Source organism: Fundulus heteroclitus, chromosome 4 (assembly GCF_011125445.2).
Source record: "Fundulus heteroclitus isolate FHET01 chromosome 4, MU-UCD_Fhet_4.1, whole genome shotgun sequence".
NCBI classification, from domain to species: Eukaryota; Metazoa; Chordata; class Actinopteri; order Cyprinodontiformes; family Fundulidae; genus Fundulus; species Fundulus heteroclitus.
The window spans coordinates 20,018,506-20,039,476 of record NC_046364.1 but is presented as its reverse complement, the minus strand read 5'-3'; the positions used below and the strand labels follow the sequence as shown (position 1 = coordinate 20,039,476).

The 20,971-nt window shown below is 37.6% G+C and overlaps 1 protein-coding gene across 2 annotated transcripts in view; it reads left to right on the top strand.

The window, feature by feature from the left end:
• The window catches only part of ntrk3b (neurotrophic tyrosine kinase, receptor, type 3b), a 316,929-nt gene that overhangs the window by 248,867 nt on the left and 47,091 nt on the right, over positions 1 to 20,971 (top strand). For both annotated transcript variants that reach the window (XM_021307316.2, XM_021307312.2), the window contains exon 11: positions 2,413 to 2,601. In XM_021307316.2, the coding sequence (XP_021162991.2) occupies positions 2,413 to 2,601 (189 nt within the window). The remainder of the gene's footprint in view (positions 1 to 2,412; positions 2,602 to 20,971) is intronic.

Genomic DNA, 20,971 nt, shown 5'->3' with positions numbered 1-20,971 from the left:
GTTATATGTTAACACTTCTAGAAACCATTACATTCACCATTACTTGCATAAATAGTGTGCAGCTCTGTGACGTCTCCTTCTGTTATCCATGCATGCGGGTCGCTTTGAACAATTCAGACAGAAGTATGACAGTGGCCGCATTTAATAGTAGTTCAAATGGCCACTCATAAATCATATTTTAGTAAAAAATCGGAATTGAGCATCAAGACCTGCAGTGTGAACGTAGCCTTAGTTGCACGTGCTGGGGTTTTGCAGCTGTAAATAATATTGTGTCTAAAAATGAGGACACACTACAGTAACTTTTTTACAAGACTTTGACCATTATTTCCAGATTAGAAGGATCTGTATCAGCTTGTAATAACTGTGTAGATTTGGCATGGCTAGCTGGGCAAAAATCTTTAATTACTTTAATGTAAAAACAATAGACCTGACCCAACCTAGATCACACTCATTCACACGTTTACATTTTTTGGTCTGACTCTTGAAAAAAATAGGTGACATTTAGCACATAACCAAGTGCCAAAGAAGAAGAGCAGCAGCAAGCTGATTGTCATCTATGTTTTTATTTCTTTTCTTTGTTTGGAAGGTGTTATTGGCAGTTGTTTCAGAGAATGAGAGCGATGCAGCCATGAATGTTGTATGTTTATTTGACCTTCCGACTGTCGCCCTTACCGGATCGTACTGAATTTTGACATCAGGTAGTCAGTTTTTGTCATCATACCAACATTTGCTGAAACTAGTCTAGTAGCCAACTAGCCAACTAGTAGTTGGATATTTATTCAGATGTATAAATATTAATCAGAACCTGTCCCAGCTGTCATTTCCTCTCAACACAAATACAACACAACACAAATACACAATCATTTGCACACCCTTAATCACACCAAGACCAAGATAAAATCCTCAATAAACGTAACGTGCACATTTTTTGATTGCTAATAGAAAACCAGAGGTTCAACCTTCTAGCTTTGAGGGAACATTGCCATCCACTATCTTCATACCATGGATCCATCGAATGAAACTCGTACAAAAATGTCGGTCTATTTAGATTTAAATAAAGTTCATAGTTCAAATAGGTGAAGGATTTTGAATGTTCTCAATATCCAACCCTAACATGTCACTTCTGAAGAGGTCAGGATGCCATGATGTTAGCAGGGATTTCTGAAAGAGTTGTTTGTTTGGGGGTAACTGCAGACCAGACTTGTTTCAGCCCATTTCACATCTCAAAGTTCATCCACCATTTCATATATCCAACACCTTTTGACCCTTGGCTTGTAATGTTTTAGCTCGTTGGTGCTGGTTGACCCAGAGATGTCAGCCAGAGTCAGTAAACTAAGGCGACCTGTGCTACCTTTGTCTTAGTGCCCAGAATGGTTCTAAAGGGAGTATGATGTGTTCTGGCTGCATTAGCAACACAAGATTCATATTTAAAAGGTTTTTTTTTTTGCTTTGGAAACATGTCTGTAATGGATTTGTGTAGATTAAAGGAAAAACATTTTTTTCTATAGTCATTTTTAAAAGAGGGAAGAATTTATTTATCTGGTCTGGGTAGGGATAGATAACATCAATACTAGATAACACCGGATGTTTTTTTTATCATGTTTTATCCCTAAAATCCCACCTTTGTTTCAAGGAGAATGCATTACACTTAAAGCTCTATATTGTGTATTAAACAAAGTTCACACAGCGTACTAGTTTCTTGCTACCTAAAGACAATTACTTTCTTGACTTGACAAAAGACAAGAAAGTAATTGTTTGTGCTCTCTATTAAATTTCAGCTCCTTTGTTATTTTTTTGGTGCTGCACAGTGAAGTAGTGGTAGTTTGTTGCCTCACAGCACAAAGGTCCTCTGTTTAATTCCCGGCCTGAGGTCTTCCTGCATGGAGTTTGCACATTCTCCCTGTGCATGTTTGGGTTCTCGCCGGGTATCCCTGGCTTCCTCCCACAGTCCAAAAACATGACTGTTGGGTTAATTGGTCTCTCTAAATCCCCCTCAGATGTGTGTGCATGGTTGTGTTGCCCTGTGATGGACTGGTAACCTGTCCAGGTTGTACCCCTCCCCTTGCCAAATGACCACTGGCGCCAGACCCCACTCCCCCCAACCCTGAACAGATAAGCGAATATAAACAACCAATATCATATTTTGATTTTTATGTGCATTAGGTAATTCTATAACAATAATTATAATTCAAAATATCTTGAAATAGTTAAATTTCAAGTTTTCACAAGAAACCTCTAGAAGCTATCAACTTTATATATAACCACTTAAAAGCTGACTTTTCATAGAAAAAGACTATGAATAAATTTCTCTGACAGCCTAAAATAATATAATCTCATGTGCTTGACGTGAAGATGACACTAAAGTGTAGTTTGAAGTGTAAAATAAGTCACAGTTTCTCTTCATTCTTACAGGTCCTGTAGCCGTGATCAGTGGCGAGGAAGACTCTGCCAGCCCTCTTCATCACGTCAATCACGGGATCATTACGCCGTGTACGCTGGATGCAGGTCCTGACGCAGTCGTGATAGGAATGACACGCATACCTGTGGTAGAAAATCCCCAGTACTTCAGGCACGGACACAACTGCAACAAGCCAACCACTCGTAAGTCCTTCTTGTTGATTCTAATCCAACATCTGATGGCATCTAATTTGTATTTAGCCCCCTTTACTTTGATACCCCTATATATCATTCTGTGTAAACGGCATTTGATTCGATTGGCTTAGATTTAAATGGAAAGAACGACACCACTACTCGTGGCAAACAGCCTATTGTCTTCAGAAGTCACGTTGTTCATGAATATAGTCTACCTTAAATACTAGTATAAATCCAGCTGTGCTTTAAAGGTCTTACAGGTTTGTGACAGAACATTAGTGAACATGATTATGACCTAGAGAAAAGTTGGAAAGAGTTTGGTGCAGCTACTAACCAACTAAGACATGGCCATCCACCTAAGCTGTGGCCAAGGAGAGAATAATTTGAGAAACCATCACGAGATCTATAGTAACTCTGGAGGTGCTACGGAGATTCACAACTCAGGTGGAAGAATCTTTTAGAACTGAAATAAAACGTCTTAGAGGCTGTGAAAGAATTGAGACTGAGGCAACTTCCAACAGGAAAATTACCCTAAAACAGGTGTTATGTGCAAGTTTGACATCCCTTTATGCCTAAACAATCAGCCAAAGCTACAATAGTTTGAATTAAAGCACATTAATTAATCAGAATGAAACAATGAAAGTGAAAATCTAAATCCAGCTGAAGATCTGTGATGAGATCTTGGGTATTTTGCAAAAGAAGAGTTGCCAAAAATATGAGCCACTAGATGTGTGTCCCTGGCAGAAACACATTTTAAAAGACCTGCAGTTTTAATTTAAGAAAGGTTGGTCCCATGCAGTTTTGATTGACTGAGACTGAAAATATATGCACACCACACTTTTAGGATTTTATATTTATTGAAAAAATTTGAAAACTATGTGTCATTTTCTAACGACTTCATAACAATGTACTACTTTCTGTTGGTCAATCAATGAAAATCCGAAATAAAACACATCAATCTTTGTGGTTGTAAAGTGAAAAATCGAAAAAAAAGTTAAACGGGACATGAAGGCACAGCCGTGTTTACATCTGATATTTGTCTTTCATAAATCTTCTTCTATGAGCTGTGTTGATGTTTTCTGTCTTTCTGTCTTGCCACATGGCATTGTCCCAAGGTGTAAAGGTCAAAAAAATGGAGAGGGGGCTGGGGTCTTAGAGTTGCTGACCAAGTCCCATTCAGTTTAAACAGAGCATAAATTCTGCTTCAGATGCAAAATGCATCATGTGCAGAGTGGCTCATGCTGTGTGTGTTGGTTTGTCGAGGTGACCTGTCTGAATACCAAACACGTGTCCCAGACACACTCTGCATGCACACATTCATGAAGCTTAGCCCAATTGCTATAATGCTGTTTATACAGTATCTATGAATATAACAACACCAAGCGTTGATGAAATAGGACATTTTTCATACTGAGATGGAGAAAAAGCACAGCATACCTCAGTTTATCAGAACAAAACTATACATTAAACACAATGCTCTCTTTTACTGCTATATATCAGTTATAAATTTTACAAGCACGATGGCCACCCCAAACAAAACAAAAAATCCCTTTAGTCTCAGCTGCAGCCTCTGTGCTGCAGCATGGTGTTAGCCTCGGGTGGAGAAGTGCCAGACTCTTTATGCATTTGGGCAAAAACAGCCTGCAGTGTTCCAGAGACCAGTCTATATACTTGCAACCTTCCCTTCCCCAAATCACCCACACTCCATTGGGACTCATGTTCCAAGTTGGGAAAAGACAAGACCACTTTAAGGCCTAATTACTCCCAATTAGATCGGCTGTTCAGGAGAATCAGCAGAAAGCATCTGATCCAGCAGCTACTCGCAGCCTCTTGCCTTCTCCGCCCTATCAAACCGCCTGGAATTTGAAGATGCAGGCTGGAGGATTATTTTCTTTAACCTATCCGGGTCCAGCTCAGACCTGGCTCTGTCTCAAAATGGCTGTTGGTCAGGCTAACAGAAGTTGGCCTCTGAGTTGGAGCCAATGAGAGGCGAGGAAATCCCATTTAGAGGTGATAAATAAATGACGGGTCTTATGTATTATGAATTGCATGAATTTTTAATGTTCTGCCGTTGACTGATTTATAACATTTCATGCCTCAGACAGGAGATCTGATAGCGGGGCTAATGAATAAGTGACAGTGGGCTGGAGTGAAACTTTCTCCCGATAACTGTGCACAGAGAATTAAAAATCAGAACCATGTGTGTGCACTGCCTCAAGTTTGACCTGAGCCTTTTCTGTTTTTTTTTTCTCCTTATATTTAATTCTACATGCATGCACATAAAAAGAAACCGGAGGAAATGAACCCTGAATTCATCACAAGGTCATAATGGCCACTGCTTTGTGCCACTGGCTAGGAAAACAAAATGGATCTGAACGGCTTGTGCCTCTGCCGATCATTCACTGAATACGAATGTCTTCTTCACCCTCAGGACATGCACTCAGGGAAGGGAAATTTATTTGTGTATCTGTGTGTAAATCTGTGCTATTTGTGTGGGTGTACCGCTGAAAATCAATCTGTGTATTCATGGATGTAGGCTTTGCTGTCTGTGTGGCTTGTAGGTATAAAAATTAAAAAAAAGGAATTGCCTTAATGTCACTTTACGTTCCCTCATCTCCTCTGTGATTTGATGTGTCAGGGGTCCCTTCGGTGCCCCTTTGGTTCTCTTTGTCCTGCTGGCCTTGCTCAGCATGATTGGTCTGCGCCACTTGCTTGGATACAGTATGTTGTGTGTACTCAACCTCCAATCCATAATGTATTCATTCATTTACTTGAAAGCTTCTTATCCAGGAGAACAGTAAGCTGCTGCTAAAACATACACACAAAGATGATGAGGATCCTGATTGGACAGCTGTGTCACATGTCTTTACCTGCATCCATCAGGAGTTCACTAATGTGATGGTCGGTCCCTCGCTGCTGGACTGTGAGCCTTTAAAATATCAGCTCCTGAAAAAGAATGCAGAGGTAAAAACACTGCTGCTGTCATTCCGCTTCTAATGTTTAAAACAGAAATTTCTGTATTTTCTCGGGGGTGCGGAGGTGGTGGTGGGGGTGGGGGGGGGGGGGTTACTTGCCACTTGACTTAGATTTGCGGTCTACAGTCTCAAAATGTAATCGACATTAAAGACCCCCAGACTTGACTGACACTCGCGGTCCAAAGCATGGGAGGACAACTCAGTGCTCAAGGGCCGGTGCCCTGAGTGTTTCAGATGTGTGTCCCTGCCTAAACATATACAATGTAAATGAGTGCATCATTTTTAGTTTTCCGCAAAATGTTGGGGAGATAAATCAAAAAAGTTAAATTAGGTATCGGAGAAGGCCACATACATAAGAGAACTTGCCCATTTATGGTCTGAAGTTAAACTACAAATCACTCAACATTTGACTTAGACTTGTAGTTTGACTTAAGACTTAATATTTGACTCAGATTCTTGCTCTAAAGTTTGAGGCTTTGACATAGATTTCTGGTCTACTGGTATACTGAAGACTTTACCTTGATTACTGGTTTTAAGACTCAATGGTATTCTTTGTTTGTTTCTCACGTCCATACCCATGAAGAGCCTAAGCGCTGATCTGTAACTATTTCTCTGCCTCCAAAAGTACAAAATAGCTCACTTAGGAATCAACAATACAGCCAAAGGGCTTTAGGAAAAACACTGGAGATATTTAAAAAGGAATCTCCTCACCCTCTCTCTTTGCGGCCTCAGGCTGTGACATTGCCAACTCCGTGTCCCTAGCCGGAAGTGCTAACTTGCTCCTGGGTTGTGGCGGAAATATCTATTTGTAAAAGCTTCTGCACCCTGTCAGCGGTTAGATGCCTTGTCAGACCCCAGCTTATTCCCATTAAGCAAGCATCACTTGATGATGAAAAAGTTAGTTGAAGGAACAACTCTCAAAACAGAACATATACTTTAACACTTTTGATCTAAACAAACTAGAGAAATGGATACGGAACAGCGCTGAGGCTCTTGCCGGGTATCGACATGGGAAATAAGGAATGAAGAAGAACCTCGAATTATTGTTACATTAGCATTTTATAGAATCTAGTTACACACCATTACAAACGCTGTATACGTCCTTACCTATATTCAGTCGAAAATGTGTCAACATTTGGGTGATACCTTATAGATTATGTAATAGCATGTTGTCCAAGACTGTCAATGTGAGCATACTGCCCCCGAGATGACCAACACTTATCCATCCCTTTTTCCATATTTATGTATGTTAGATATACATAGTATCTGTAGGAATCATCTGGTATTTTCCCAATAACAGCTTTCAACAGCCGGCATCTTCATGTAATATCTAACAGAACATTAATGCATAGTTATATCTATAATGGAGTAGATAATATGCTAGCTATTTGTTTGTTAAGTTTCGGTCAAGGATGAAATACTTCATATAAATTGATAGCAACACAGTGTGGTAGGGTATCCATTTGATGAAAAAAAATAGCTTTCAGTCATTAGGTACTTGAGGTTCAACTTGCAAAATAATGTAGCACCTATTTAAAGCCTCGAAGGGCTACAATGCCATTGGTTCATCTTCTTTCTGGGCTATTGGCTTTGACTTTTGCTGGTCTAAACAGGCATGTCTTAAAATATGATCAGCCTTTTGTTTTGTGTCTTTTTCTAAGAGAGTTGATAGAGGCCATTCCTGGGGAAATGTTGCCGCATTAGGGAGATAAAAGCACAGAAGGCAAAGGACAATTCTTTAGCCTAATGATAGATCCATATCTAGCCAGATCTGCTGTCTCCCAGCGAATGTCTTTGTTTTATCACCCAGCTAGCTGTTTTAATTACGGATTTGTCCCATCCCCCTGGCCAAAATAGGAAAAAAGCTTTTGATGTTGGAGTGTACCGTAAAGCCTTCCATTATACCCATTTTATTGAGGATATCACTCCTGGGTATGGCTCGGACAAACCTCTCCTCTTTGTCCCCTTTTACTTTTGCTGAAACAGAGACATTATTGTGCTCAAGGTGATGTTTTTGAAGATTTTAATGTTTCCAGCAGAGACAATGAGTAACTAATGGGGCTGCCTGAAAGCTCTGTAAGTGAATGTAAATGGGGACCAGATTGATTGAAAGGCAGTTATCATGTTTCAAGGCTATGATTCCATAAATGATGGTCTGATTAAAAATAAAAAGCCCAGCAGCCGGACTAACCGTGAATTTAAACAACCTGTTTTAGTTTGGTATCTAAGAAGCTCTAAGGTTCCTCAGAAAATATCTGTCATATAGACAGTAAAACTTTTGAAATGGCTCTAAATACATTTTTTAAGTGTAGTTCTTTGACATTTAAATCAAAACATTCTGAAATAATAAAGTCCTACGGCACAATTAACAAGAATTGGTAAGAAAAAGATATGGTAGGTTATCAAGGTGCACAAAGGATTGAATAAGATAAATTTCCCAATTTTCATATTCAAAAGTCCTTTTGATGAGAGGCCAGCGAGAATTCTAGCTTTATAGGTCATAGAATAAAATAAAAAAATCCAACTCTGCAGAGTATGATGCACATTAAGCATTTCATGAGCACTACTATTAAATTAAACAGGTGTATATTATATGTGTTGTTTTGGTAAGTCCACTGATCAAAATCAAAATATATACTTTTCTATGTTAAACAAAAGTAATTGTCATTGTAATGATCCACGACGTGGGACCCAGGATTCAGGCAGACAAGCAGAGGTTCTGAAAAAGGCCTTTTATTAACATAATGTAAAAACGGGCTGAAAACTAAAAATGACCGTCGAGCCAAAAACAGACGGCAGCAAACAAGTCTAGAGCCGATGAACGGCAAGCTCTAGGAGCTTGCCGTTCATCGGCTATTGCCTCTTGCCGTAGATCCTAGCAGAACTCAAAAACAAACCAGAGACAGAACATAAACCATAACAGAAATCAAACAGGAAAGAACCCAAAACAGAAAACTAAACAGTGGCAGACACTCAAACTATTACAGTCATATTTTATATTTATGTCTTGAATTTGTGCAACATTCCTTAAAATTGGGTAAAACAAAATGCATAAATACTATAATAAAGGAGTGTTTTGATTCAAGGTTACCAAACTATGAGATTCTCATACCAACCCATGTCTTAAGACAATACACACACATATTCTTGATGTTATAACAAGCATGGCCTTTTTTACAACACAGCCTTCTTTTCTTCCTTTGTGTGAACAAGAAGATGTTTAAATTTAAACTTCTATCACTTCCTAATCAGTGTGACACAACAGTGTCAAGCTGATTAGATGGTTCCATTTTCCGAGATGCGAGTCTAAAGTGTCTTTTCTGCTTTTATAGAAACACAATTTACCCTGCGTCTATGGAGACTAGCAGCGCGTGGGGGGGAGGGAGGGGGATAGCATGCCTCATCTTCGCTAAGATGTCAAATATAGCTGAAGAAGACTTTTAAAGAAACTCCCCCGAGCAGCTAGTGTAAAGTACTTATTGCCTAAATGTACTTAAAGCTTAAAGTTTAATCCAGCAATAACACTGGGGTTATGCTCAGGGAGAAGCCATCGTCTAAGGACATCAATCACAGTTTTATCTTCTTATTCTATTAAAGCTTTTGCATGGAACCACTCAGTGTTTATTATTAGATATAAACTAGTTTTAATAGGCAGATAAGCAAAGTTCCTATCTTTCAAGTGGCAGTTTCTTGGCTGTATATTCATAATGGCGTAATCTAAATGTATTTTTATTTTTGTATAGTTATATGCATCAGTTAATCAGTCAGTGGTTATGGTGTTAACAGTTAATTTGAATTAACAGTTAAAAACAGGCTTTAAAAAATCATGCAGCTCTGTTTTATTGCATGCCTCTGATCTAAATAATAAATATATATATATATATATAAATAAATTGAATTGAATTGAATTGAATTATAAATAAATTGAATTGAATCTGTCTGACTTTTGAAGAGCTAAAGTTAATGGTAGTTCTGATAGCAAACTTTTTACCATTATTTACTCACAGGTTCTTTTTAAAAGGAACTTCCATGTTTATGGTTATGTGCCCAGAGTTGTCTGGAAAAGTGAAACATCCACATTGTTTTAACAAATGACTGTACTGCAAATGGCCTGCGACAGACTGGCGACCTGTCCAGGGTGTGCCTTGCCTCTCGCCCGTTGACAGCTGGGGATAGGCACCAGCAACCCTTGCCACCCCAACAGGGATAAGCGTGTAGGAAAATGGATGGATGGATGTACTGCAGATAGTTCCCCCAAACAAGCTCCTACTCGTCTGTTTGAAGACCTAAAAAGATATTTCTGTTGGCTAATGTCATTACAGTTTGAACAGAAGAAGGCAACTGATTGCAATAGTTGAAATTGTTACACAAGTTCCTTGTGTTATAAAAAACTCTTGAACCTACAGAAAGAAACCTCAGTCGGCCATGTGAGCCTGTTTGCAGCTTTAGAAGACTGGAAACCTAATCAAACAAAATAACACATTTTTAGTTTAAATGTAAACGTGTTGTAAAAACAGATGTAAAACTACAACAGCATCAGCAATCTTTCATACATGCATCACATGAAACTGACTTGCTCAGCTCTCACAGCACCTACCTGAAATATTTAGGTCCCCTTGAACTTTTTTTCATATTTTCCCATGTAACAACCATCAATGTGTTTTATTAAGATCTCATGTGACAAAACACCACAAAGTAGCACTTGCTTTTGAAGTGGAATGATCATGGGTCATGGTTTGCAAAACCATTTACAAATAAAAATCTGGGAAGTGCAGCATGCTTTGTAGTAAGCCCCATTTGGTGCTGTGCCCCCAAATAAATTCCTTACTAGCAATTAGTAAATACAGTATCAATGGATCATGTTCCAACCACTTCTGAACTATTTACTGATTTGTATTTGTATGTCACATAAAATCCTGGTAAAACGCGTTCAGGTTGGCAGTTGTATTCAGCAAAATATGAAAAAAGTACAGGGTGTATAAATGCTGTTCCAAGGCACTGTATCCTCTATGAGCAAACCCAAACTTTGGGAGGGCCTGCTGTGCTCAGTAGCGGTTAGCCAAGAAAATGTGCATTTTTGCCAATATGCTATTTGAACCGCGACTGAGAAAAGTGTCAAAGTTAACAGTACTGTTATGAAACATAAGCAGACATTTGAAAAGGAATGTGTGAAAAAGAGAAAGTTCTTATTTAATACCAAAAACACCTTGCTCCTGTGAATATAAAAAAAAATAGACAGAATAGCATTTCCTGTAAAACGAGCCACCTGGCTTATTCCCTGCCCTCTTTTCTAAGCCTTTCTGAACAAAGCCAGAGCTACGAGAGACGGAAATCAGGCAGGAGCAGCCGAGGCGCAGGTCGGCGTTCAGCCAGCAGGTTAAGAAGAGATACCCACTGAGAGTCAACAGTAAAAGCTGTCGTTCATGTCAGAGTTTCCCATCGCTGCCAGATGACGCAGAGCCTCTGAGCTGCTGTGAATTTGATGCCAGAGGTTCTTTTTTATGTTATCAGCTGCTGGACCAGTGCCTCCAACCTAACTATTATACTCACCTCCCACAGTGCCATAGGCAAGCAAAACCACAGGTGCATTAGCTCTAACCCTATAAGCGTGTTGCACTTCAATGTATTATGTGATAGTTAAAATGGCCAGGGAAAGTGGGAAAGATGACAAAATATTTTTAAGGGAGTCTGAACACATTTGTTGGTTTAAAAAATAGTCAGAGAAAAACATGACGTGTGAGCTTCTTCTCTATTTTTATCGCTTAAACCTTTTTTTGTTCTTTATTACAAACACATACACACATATTTATTTGAATGCTCTTAACTCACATACCTGCACACACCGGAGAGCAGTAATCACAAATGGGTATGTAATATTGGCGGGTAGTCAGAAACAAAAACATGTTTAACTAGACGCATGCACAGTGGAAAACGTTGGAACACACACACACACACACACACACACACACACACACACACACACACACACACACACACACACACACACACACACACACACACACAGGTACAGAACAAAGCGCTCCAAACATCTGTTCTCCCCCAGCAGCCTGACCTGACGAGCTGAGTAAATCTCAGTGCTGCGTTGTCCTCTCCCTCCAGGGACAATGTTTGCTGGCATTGAGGCCTCAAGTGAGCCTGGACAAATGAATGATGCTGAGCTGCGGGATAGAGATTTAATCTTAGGGCTTTTCGCCGTGCCACTGTGGGTAAATAGGCTGCGGGATGTAGCCCAGGTCCACCTGCAGGGGAAACTGAAGGTTAAAGTAACTTGTCTGCGCCACTTTCAATTGGCATGCTCCATAATGGAGGTTTCTTTCCCATCAGTGGAGTGGAACAAGGTGGTAGAGGCTGATGTGGAGGGGGCCAAATATACCAGATGAATTATTCAGGTGACAAAGTAAAGAAGATGGGACAACTAGTGGAAACCTAGAGTGAAGCAGCTTTTCAATGCAGCAGATTCAGAAGCACAGTTTCTTACTTTCCTTGTTCCCAAGGGTATGTAGATGTTTGAACGTTAATTTAGAACCCACATTTTTTTCACAGATTGTCAATTAAATCACACACTACTGCTGCATCATTGTCACACCAGGTAAAATATGTCCAACAAGAATTACAAGTCTCCAAGGGTTGTTTTACTTTAGATATTATAATAATTAGGTTTTGTACATTTTGTTATTAACATGTCTAAGGAGGAAGTTGTATAAAACCTTTAGTGTCAAGGAGCTCATTAAATGGACTTTATTCATCTAAGCTTAAAAAAAAATATTCTGTGTAAGTCAAAGGACCAGAAGAATAGCTCGAAGGTTGTGAGTATGAACTATAGTGAAAAGTAGATATCTCCTGTTTTAGTCATATTTGTCAAATATACATGTTTCAGGTAATAAAATAGATTTTGATATCAAACAAAGATAACCTATAAAAAAACAGGATGCTTCCATGTGTTGATATTATTTATTAGGCTAACGACACTAACCAAACAAATCTGCCTATGCCCCATCCTAGCTCTGGTGTTTATTAATAATTGTGATTGACTACTTTGTTTTGATTCTGTTTCAATAGGCACACTCAGGCCTGATTACCTCCTATTTAAAAATCGTTTAAGTAGAACCTGTCAGACAACATGAAGTAGGCTATAAGTGCCTAAAAAGCAAAACATCATACATGATTTAAAAAAAACAAAACAACCTCAAGAACTGATGAGAAACAATGTCCCTGACATCTGTAAGTTTGGGAAGGGTTAGAAAAGGGATTTCAAAAACTTTGGGACAAACAAGCCATTATAGAACGAATGGAGAATAGACGGAACAGTTCTCCTACGTCCTACAATGACAATCATACAGAGGGTTCTGTTGGCTTTGCAAAGTTTCATATATTAAAATATAATTTGAGAACAGGCTTTTGTATTTATTCTAGTTATCTGTCTGATCTTAAAAGTTGTTTTAGAATATAAAACAGCAAAAATCTAAACAGAGTTGGGTAGAGTAGCCATAAATTGTACTGAAGTAAGAGTAGCACTACTTCAACATACTTACTCAAGTAAAAAAGTACCCAACCAACAAATTGCTTAAGTAAGCATAAAAACGTATTTTGTAAGAAGGCTACTCAAGTACTGAGTAACTAATCAAAACAATTGATTTAATATTTGAAAAGTATTTCATCAGTGAGGCAAAAACATTAAATTATGTACAAATTCTGATATTTTAACGACTAACATACAAATATACAGCAATTGCAAAGTAACAAATTCAGGCAGAAGAAACATTTTTCTAAGCAATGTTTTTCAACATACAACTTATGAAACCAAACAGGTACTGTATATACAGTAAGTTAGGACAGTACAAAGTCGTTCCAATGACCATATCTACTGCTTAATATATGTTCACTTGACCTGTAAATGTCTCGATGAGTTCAGCAGATAGAAAATAACATTAAAACAACAAACCTTCTGTACAAACAAGAAGTCTCACTTTACCATAAACTGTAGATCTGTCACTTTGGTGCATTTTTGATCACAAAAAGTCTGTTCTTTTTTCAGTGAAGGTACTCATAGTGGGTGGAACTGCCAGACATATTACTCACGTAAGAGAAGTGATACTTCTTGCAAATATCACTCAAGTAAAAGTAAAAAAATACAGTGCAGTAAAACTACTCCTAAATGTACATTTTGTTCAAAAAGTGACTCAAGTAAATGTAGCAAGTTACTCCCCACCTCTGAATCTAAGAGGGTAAATAAATTCTTCATGGCACTGTATGCCGTGTTTGTTTTTTTTACAATGCCTTATATTAGTTCAACTATTATTGGGCTTCAGTTAATTTTCAAGATACCAAAGACAAATGCTGAAAATTATTATATTACCCTATGTTTGATAAAACCTCAATGTATAAATATGAAGATTTATCATCTTGCGGCAAACAATGAGAACATGGAAAAAGAAGGTAAAAATCAAATATGAAATATAAGGATTATTGTCTCTGCCATACTGTCATTGGGTATGGCAGAGATGGCTGGGTCTCCCCGTCAACCTGCTTTCCTGCATGTTTGTTGTATTTTACTCGTTCTCCTCTTCATTTCCTCCAGAAAAGCTTAGCCATGAGTGAAGAAAAAACTTCAATATTTGAATGTTTACTGCATTAAAAACATTATCTTACAAGGCTAATCGTTAAATTAGTCAGTTAATGAGAGGTAAAAGGGAATGTGTTGATCCAGGGTCTGAAATGGCCTTTTATTTTGTGCTTTGAAGTGACGATTCAACAAAGTAGAGAGAGTGGAGATTGGATTCAGAGGGGAATACGGACTGCGGATCTTCACACCTTCAGAAGCTAAGAAAGTGTCGAAGACATTTGCCCCATCAAATCCTGCCAGAACACATTCAGATTTTAAATATGCATGTTTCCACTCTTGGAAATCAGAATTTTAGTGGATCAAGCTTTTGACAGCAGTAATGCGTCAAAGTCTCAGGAGTGGCTCTCGCCCTGCATGTATATATGTATATATATATATATATATATATATATATATATATATATATAAACTATTTGTACATGTTTATCGATGATTTCAGAAATAGTAGCTCTGACAGCAGCAGAGAGGAACAGGTGACATTTTCCATGAATCATCCTCCCAACATGTTTCCACTGGCAGATGGTCATAAAAAAGGAATGGAATGGCATAATGGAAAAAAATAAAAACCCCAAGGAAATCACACTGAACAACTAATCGCTGATTTGGAGGAGGGTATTTTGAAAGACTGAACCGAGCATTTGAGAAATGTCTGTTGAGCAAAAATCAGGTGAAGTGTTTGCCTAATTAATTCTGCTTCAACTCTGAAGAAATTAAATAGGAATTTAGATATATTAGAAATGTTACAAAATGATGTCCTGCAATTTCAGGATGTCTTCATTTTCGTATAATTGTCCAATTAATAGCTTCTTAATAAAACAACATTCCTTTGAGAAGCATTGCCATTTTTTTGTTTTTGTTACAAAACAAAAAATCCTTTTGAAAAAATGGCAAAAAAATCTTCATGTGAAGGTGCTACTCAACTGCGATAAAAAACAACAACAACAACAACAACGGTTGATTTGAGGAAGCACATAGTCAACAAAATCATGTAAATGAAAGAAAGGCTGTGCTGAGATCTCAGCAAGTCATTCAGTCAGAAAGAATGTCTGTTTTTTTTTTCTCTTGCACAGTGCATGACCTTTTTCTGAGTAACAAACAACAAGGAAAAGACTGCACCTGTGCAGACACCTCACTAGAACTCCTGCAGTTTTCATCTGCCTCTGAGAGCAGTCCGACAAACAGTTTTATTGCTGGGTTTGCCATTAGCCATAAAAAGAGAGCTGAAGAAGATTTGAAATGCCAGCTGCATGTTCCTATGACTACTTTGTTTATAAGCTTCTATTTATACGTTTTCAGATCAAGCAGCATGTAATCTTAATGTATATAATAGTTTTATTTATTTATTTAAGGAAAGTTCTGAATTTGCATCGAATTTCCCAATAAAGAAGCTTCTTTAGACACAAATTTTTAGGTTGAAGCTAAAGACACTGTGTGTTCTTAATGCAGTAAAAGATACATACTGCCAATGCTTGTTCTCAGATTTATCTTGTGTTTACAGTAATTGATATGGGTGAGCACTTGTTTTGCATTCCAGATGCTACACTACGTGTAGCTGTACTTCAAAATTATGCACCAAGTATTCTCAGTGTCAAGTGGCAGAAATCACTTTCAGTTCTGTTTAAACACAGACCCATACACCCCTCAATAGATCACTTAGTCATTCAGATTATTAGTCAATCTACCGAGATCATGGCCATGTGCGTGGAACCAAAGATGCATGGTGTGCTACTCATAAGCATTCACCTCAGCATTCTGAATAAGCGTTTCAGGTATTTTCCCTAAATTTGACTGAGCTTTGTAGTCCTTATAGAGACTGTCCAAATTAATTAAATTAAAAAGTTGTCGGGCACTAAAATCTGCATGTTCTTATTTGCTTTTGGCTCTGCTGAAGGTTGCATTTCTCACATTGGACAGACAGTGGAAGATCACCCAGTAAACATGTCTTACTTTCTTGCTTTCTTGCTTTCTAGTGGATCACTCTGTGAATGCCTTTTTTTTGTCACAATGACAATTCACCACACTGTTGCACCAAATGTAGTTTTGTGTTAGGTAATTTTTTATGATGTAGGCAACTGCCCATTAATAGTTTATCTAAATGAGAGCAGTTAGCAGTTCAGCTACAGCATTCTCCTCACTAACATAGCCACGTGCAGTGGCTAGCTATTACTCTCTCGGCACCGAACTGAAGTTTCTTTAAACTTATATGCTCAGTTGTGATTGGTAGTCGTTAGATGAAATTGTCATAAATTTGATCATTACTAAGTCTACCACCTCAGGGGAATTAAATAACTGGTTGATTTCACAGTCATTCATTGAATATATTTTATAGAATTGCTTTGCACTTTAACATTTTACACATTGAGCTGACAGATTTCCTGTTCCTACTTCACAGCAGAACTGAATGAATTCTCACTGGATAACAAATGGGCTACATTCAAGTAAACCAGAAAATTCCACGCATATCAAGTAGCTTGTTGCAATGTTTTCTTTAGAAATATATCTTAATTAAAGTTCCTATGCAATTCATGTCAAAAATATGAGCCATTTCTTTTTCGACAAAAAACATAGTCAGTTAAAATATTAGCGATGATTGGTAATGCTAGTATGCTAGCACAAAAATTAGCCTGAATGGTTGTGAACTTACTAGTCCATGTATGTTTAAATAAAGTAGCAGTAATATTGTTAAATTTTAAAATAAACATTTTCCTTTTAATTCTTGTAGATGAAAAAGTCTTAAGCGTATACTGCATTTTCTTCTCTGTTTTATTGATTTCTGTGAAAATAACGAGAGACCAAAGGGAGTTGCATTTAATTGTAAAATGTTTTGGCATATATAATTATATTTGTGTCTGTTCAGTGGCTGATTTGGTTCCCATTAGTACAAAATTTAGTAACTTTGTGATATCAAAGCAGACTAAGCCTTCATGAAATCTGTAATGAAGAGAATGTAATTGTGTTTTTGAAGCATTAGTAAATGTCAAGATTTCACAATTGCATGATGATTGTAACAAAATATAGTATGGATTCTTATGCCACAGACAACATTGTTAGCCACCAGTTCAGTTAACATAAAAAACTTGGCAATCCACAGTTTTTTAACTTGGCATTTTAAACAATGAGATGGTTTGTTTGAAACAGCAGATCTGATGTTTCAACATTGAATTTCAACTATTACATTCATAAACAAAGAGTAAACCAAGGGAGGCAGGGTTAGGCCAACAGTCATTAGTAAAATTGCTGGGAGCTCAAATAAAAGAAGATTAAATGGTCTTCGGGGAATAGATGCAACACCTCATGTGCTCTAAGTGCAGACACATAAATGCTTTCTCAGTATCAGTGTATTAAACGCTGACTGCTTTTAGCTTGTGCGCAATTATCTACTCGATGACATACTGTCCATCACACTTATACGACAAATGAGTTTGATTTGTTGAAAGCAAAGAGCGCACAGATGGAGGACGGATTAAATTACCAGATGTTTGCCATGTATGCATTAGATGTGATCATTCATCCAACAAAAAAACACTTATGGAGAAAATAATACAATCACATCTCGGCAAATGCAATGATACCTCACAAAAAAGGATATAATATTATAATATACTAAATGTGTTATGAAATTAATATAAGGATAAAAGTGAACATTTAAAGACAGAGAGTGGAAGTCTGCAGAAATACACTTAATGACTGCTGTTGTCTTAAATGTTGTAAAGATTATCTGCCTATTATCTGTATTGTAATTATCTATATATTTTAAGTTTTACCCAGATTTACATTCAGATTTGTAATGTTTTACTGTCTTCATTTTTTTTTTTGTACTGTATTTCCAAATTGCTTTTGCCACTCTCCCACTACGAGGGACACAGATTAAAAATTAAAGCATGTCCTAGCGATGAACCTTGACTGTCTAATTACAAAGTCAGTGAATCTAGCCTCTACACCATGAATCCTCTCTGCCTCAGGCAAGAATTTGGACATAAGAGCAACAGGATAAAACACGCAGTGACATTTTAAAGAAAAATGGTAGATGTTATTGTGTCGACAGATTATGACTTCAGGCTTCGGGGGGGAACCTCATCAGTTTATATTGTGTCTCCACTGATGAGTCCCCACTTGGGCCTGGGTGCTCACATGAAAGAAGCTAATTCTCTTCACCAAGAGCTGCTTCAGTCGTGAGACTTTGCATGGATATGCTGCAGATGTTACCCAGATGTTACTAGAAAAAGACCACACTGGTAAAACGCACGGTTTTAGGTCGGATTCGGATAATCTATCGGAGTTTATAATTTACTAACTCCACCATATTCGGTAAATTTGAGCCAAATATTATGACATTTTTTTTCACTTGATCAGTTTACCAGCAATTGTTTTTAAATTTAACTATTATTAAATACTGTAGGGTGTAGATTTAAACAGTGGCTATATTGTTAGGCCTCTGGATGCATCCTGCAGAATAAGTGCTGGACACATCACAGTTTTTTTCAGTAAATACACTTCTGAAGGGGCTATTGACATCAGATGTACACAGTACGTTGCTAGCAACCCTGGCAAAGCATGCACACACACACACACACACACAAAGATTTGAGCAAATTAGGCCATAAATTATGTAAAAAATAAGATAATAAAAACACAGAAGGTAAAAGCATTGAACAAAGTCATCGTAATTTCTTATATACCTGGTAAGGAAGCCTCTGTTGTCTGTAGAAACTGGTCTCATGCATTATTTGGGTATGATTTTTAACTATTCTTCTACACAAACCTACTGCTGGCCATTTTTAATGCACTCTGATCAGTTTTTTTTTTCCATTGAATTTTTATTGGATTCAAGTCATCTCTCTGGGCCTTCTATTATCTTAATTGATCATTTCTGTGGTTATAAGAGACCTGCCTCTATGATGTGCTGAAAGACACCCCGACACCATGAATTTGTCACCTCCAAACTTTGCTTTTGATGTGGTGTTTTGGGGATGGTGTTCAGTGGCATTTCCCCTCCAAACATGGTGTGTGCAATGACCTTCAAAGTGTTTAGTTTTGGTCTTTTCTGTCTGGAGTACATGTAATCCTCCAGTATTTCATGTTCTGCACCCAACTTGAAACTCCAACATGATTTTTCTGTGGACTCTTGTGCGTTGCATTTGCACTGAGTCACTGACCCTCTTGCAGCTGTCTTGATTACTTTTTTTAACAGAAACATTGTGCTACTTATAGGTCTTTCTTAAGCTCTCTTAGCTCTTTTGCTGATTATTCCATTTACTTTGTTGGTCAGGGATCGTGCAAGGATTATCTCTGTATTGCTGTTTCCTTTTTTTTCGACTTTTGGGTGATAGTCTCAGTGAACATTCATAACTTAGAAATATATCTGTAAGCAGAGCCATTAATATATTTCACAACTCTTGGCTTTTACCCATCCTGAGCTTTCTAATGAGAAATATTTTTATCCACCATTAATTAGGAATAATTCAGTGGATGTTAATTGGTACTGATGAGAAGTAGAATAACTTTCCACACACTGACAGATAACAGCTGTTTTTTTTTTTGGGTGTTTCTGCCTTTTTACAGCTTCTTCCCTTCCATGTGTTAAATACTTATTGCCGGTGAGAGTCCACCTAATTACATACAACTTAATGTATTTTTTTATTTGCATTTATTTATTTGTATATGTGGATTACTTGGAATGCCACTGACATCCGATCTGAATTTCACGTCAATCAACCAATTAAAAATAGATTTGCTCTTAAAAATGTTGACCTGTTAAATACCCATTTTCCAGATTAAGAAAATGCACATTCATATTCTATAACTACAATATTTATTTTTATGAATTCTACTTTAGACTGATTTCATTCCTACTTTATGTCCTCTTTTGCTAAGACTTAATATTTGAGTTTTATCACAATAACATTTTATAACAGAGAGAAGCGCTGGAGCTAATGCATGATGTAGTTGCTCTGGTTTTTAACCTGAAGTGTTGTGGAAGCTTTGTGTACTCTTATGTGTGCAGATCTATCGAGCAACTTGGCTTTGATGGTAAACCTCCATGTATTATTCAGAGTCAGGAACAAAAAGTAGCTCTGTTCACAATCTCTACACACCTCCTTGTCTTTTTTCACACCCTGCTTTCCTTCTTTGCTGTTTCTACCTTTTCCCTATCTCCTAGTCATTTACTCGGCCATCTTATTCTATGGCGGTTTTAAAGGATAATCAATAAAAGGGATAGGCCTTCATTCCAGGAGCACAAACATTGTAAGCAATGACAGCAGGGAATGAAAATAATCTAAGGTCAGGAGCCAAAAACATAAAGTTTATAACACTGTTCTTGCTGCATTGAGTTATCTGTTTTTTCCCCTCCATTCTTTCCAGCTTTAGAATTTTACAGTTTTGCTTTTATCAAGCAGTGTTCACATGTGTTTTCTTAACGCTGACATTAAAACAAAGTATCAAAGTAGGAGATCTACAGCTCCACAGATAAGGGGTTGTCTGTGTTTTTTATTTGTGTTAGAAAGGTTTAGAACCTCTTGAACGTTGATGTGCCCACTCCATTTGACTGCACTGTACATTCTGATGTTTCGTTTATTTATTAGTTTTTACTGCAATGGGACACTCGTGTTGCTCATCTTTCTGTTACCCTCTTTATAAACCTTCTTTGTGTCTTTAGAAATGTTGATGTAGTTTAGTTTGGGCTTCTGAATATGCATTAGAACTGTTTTTGAGGGGTGCTATGATCATACAACAAATGTCTTAAACAGGAACTAAATGC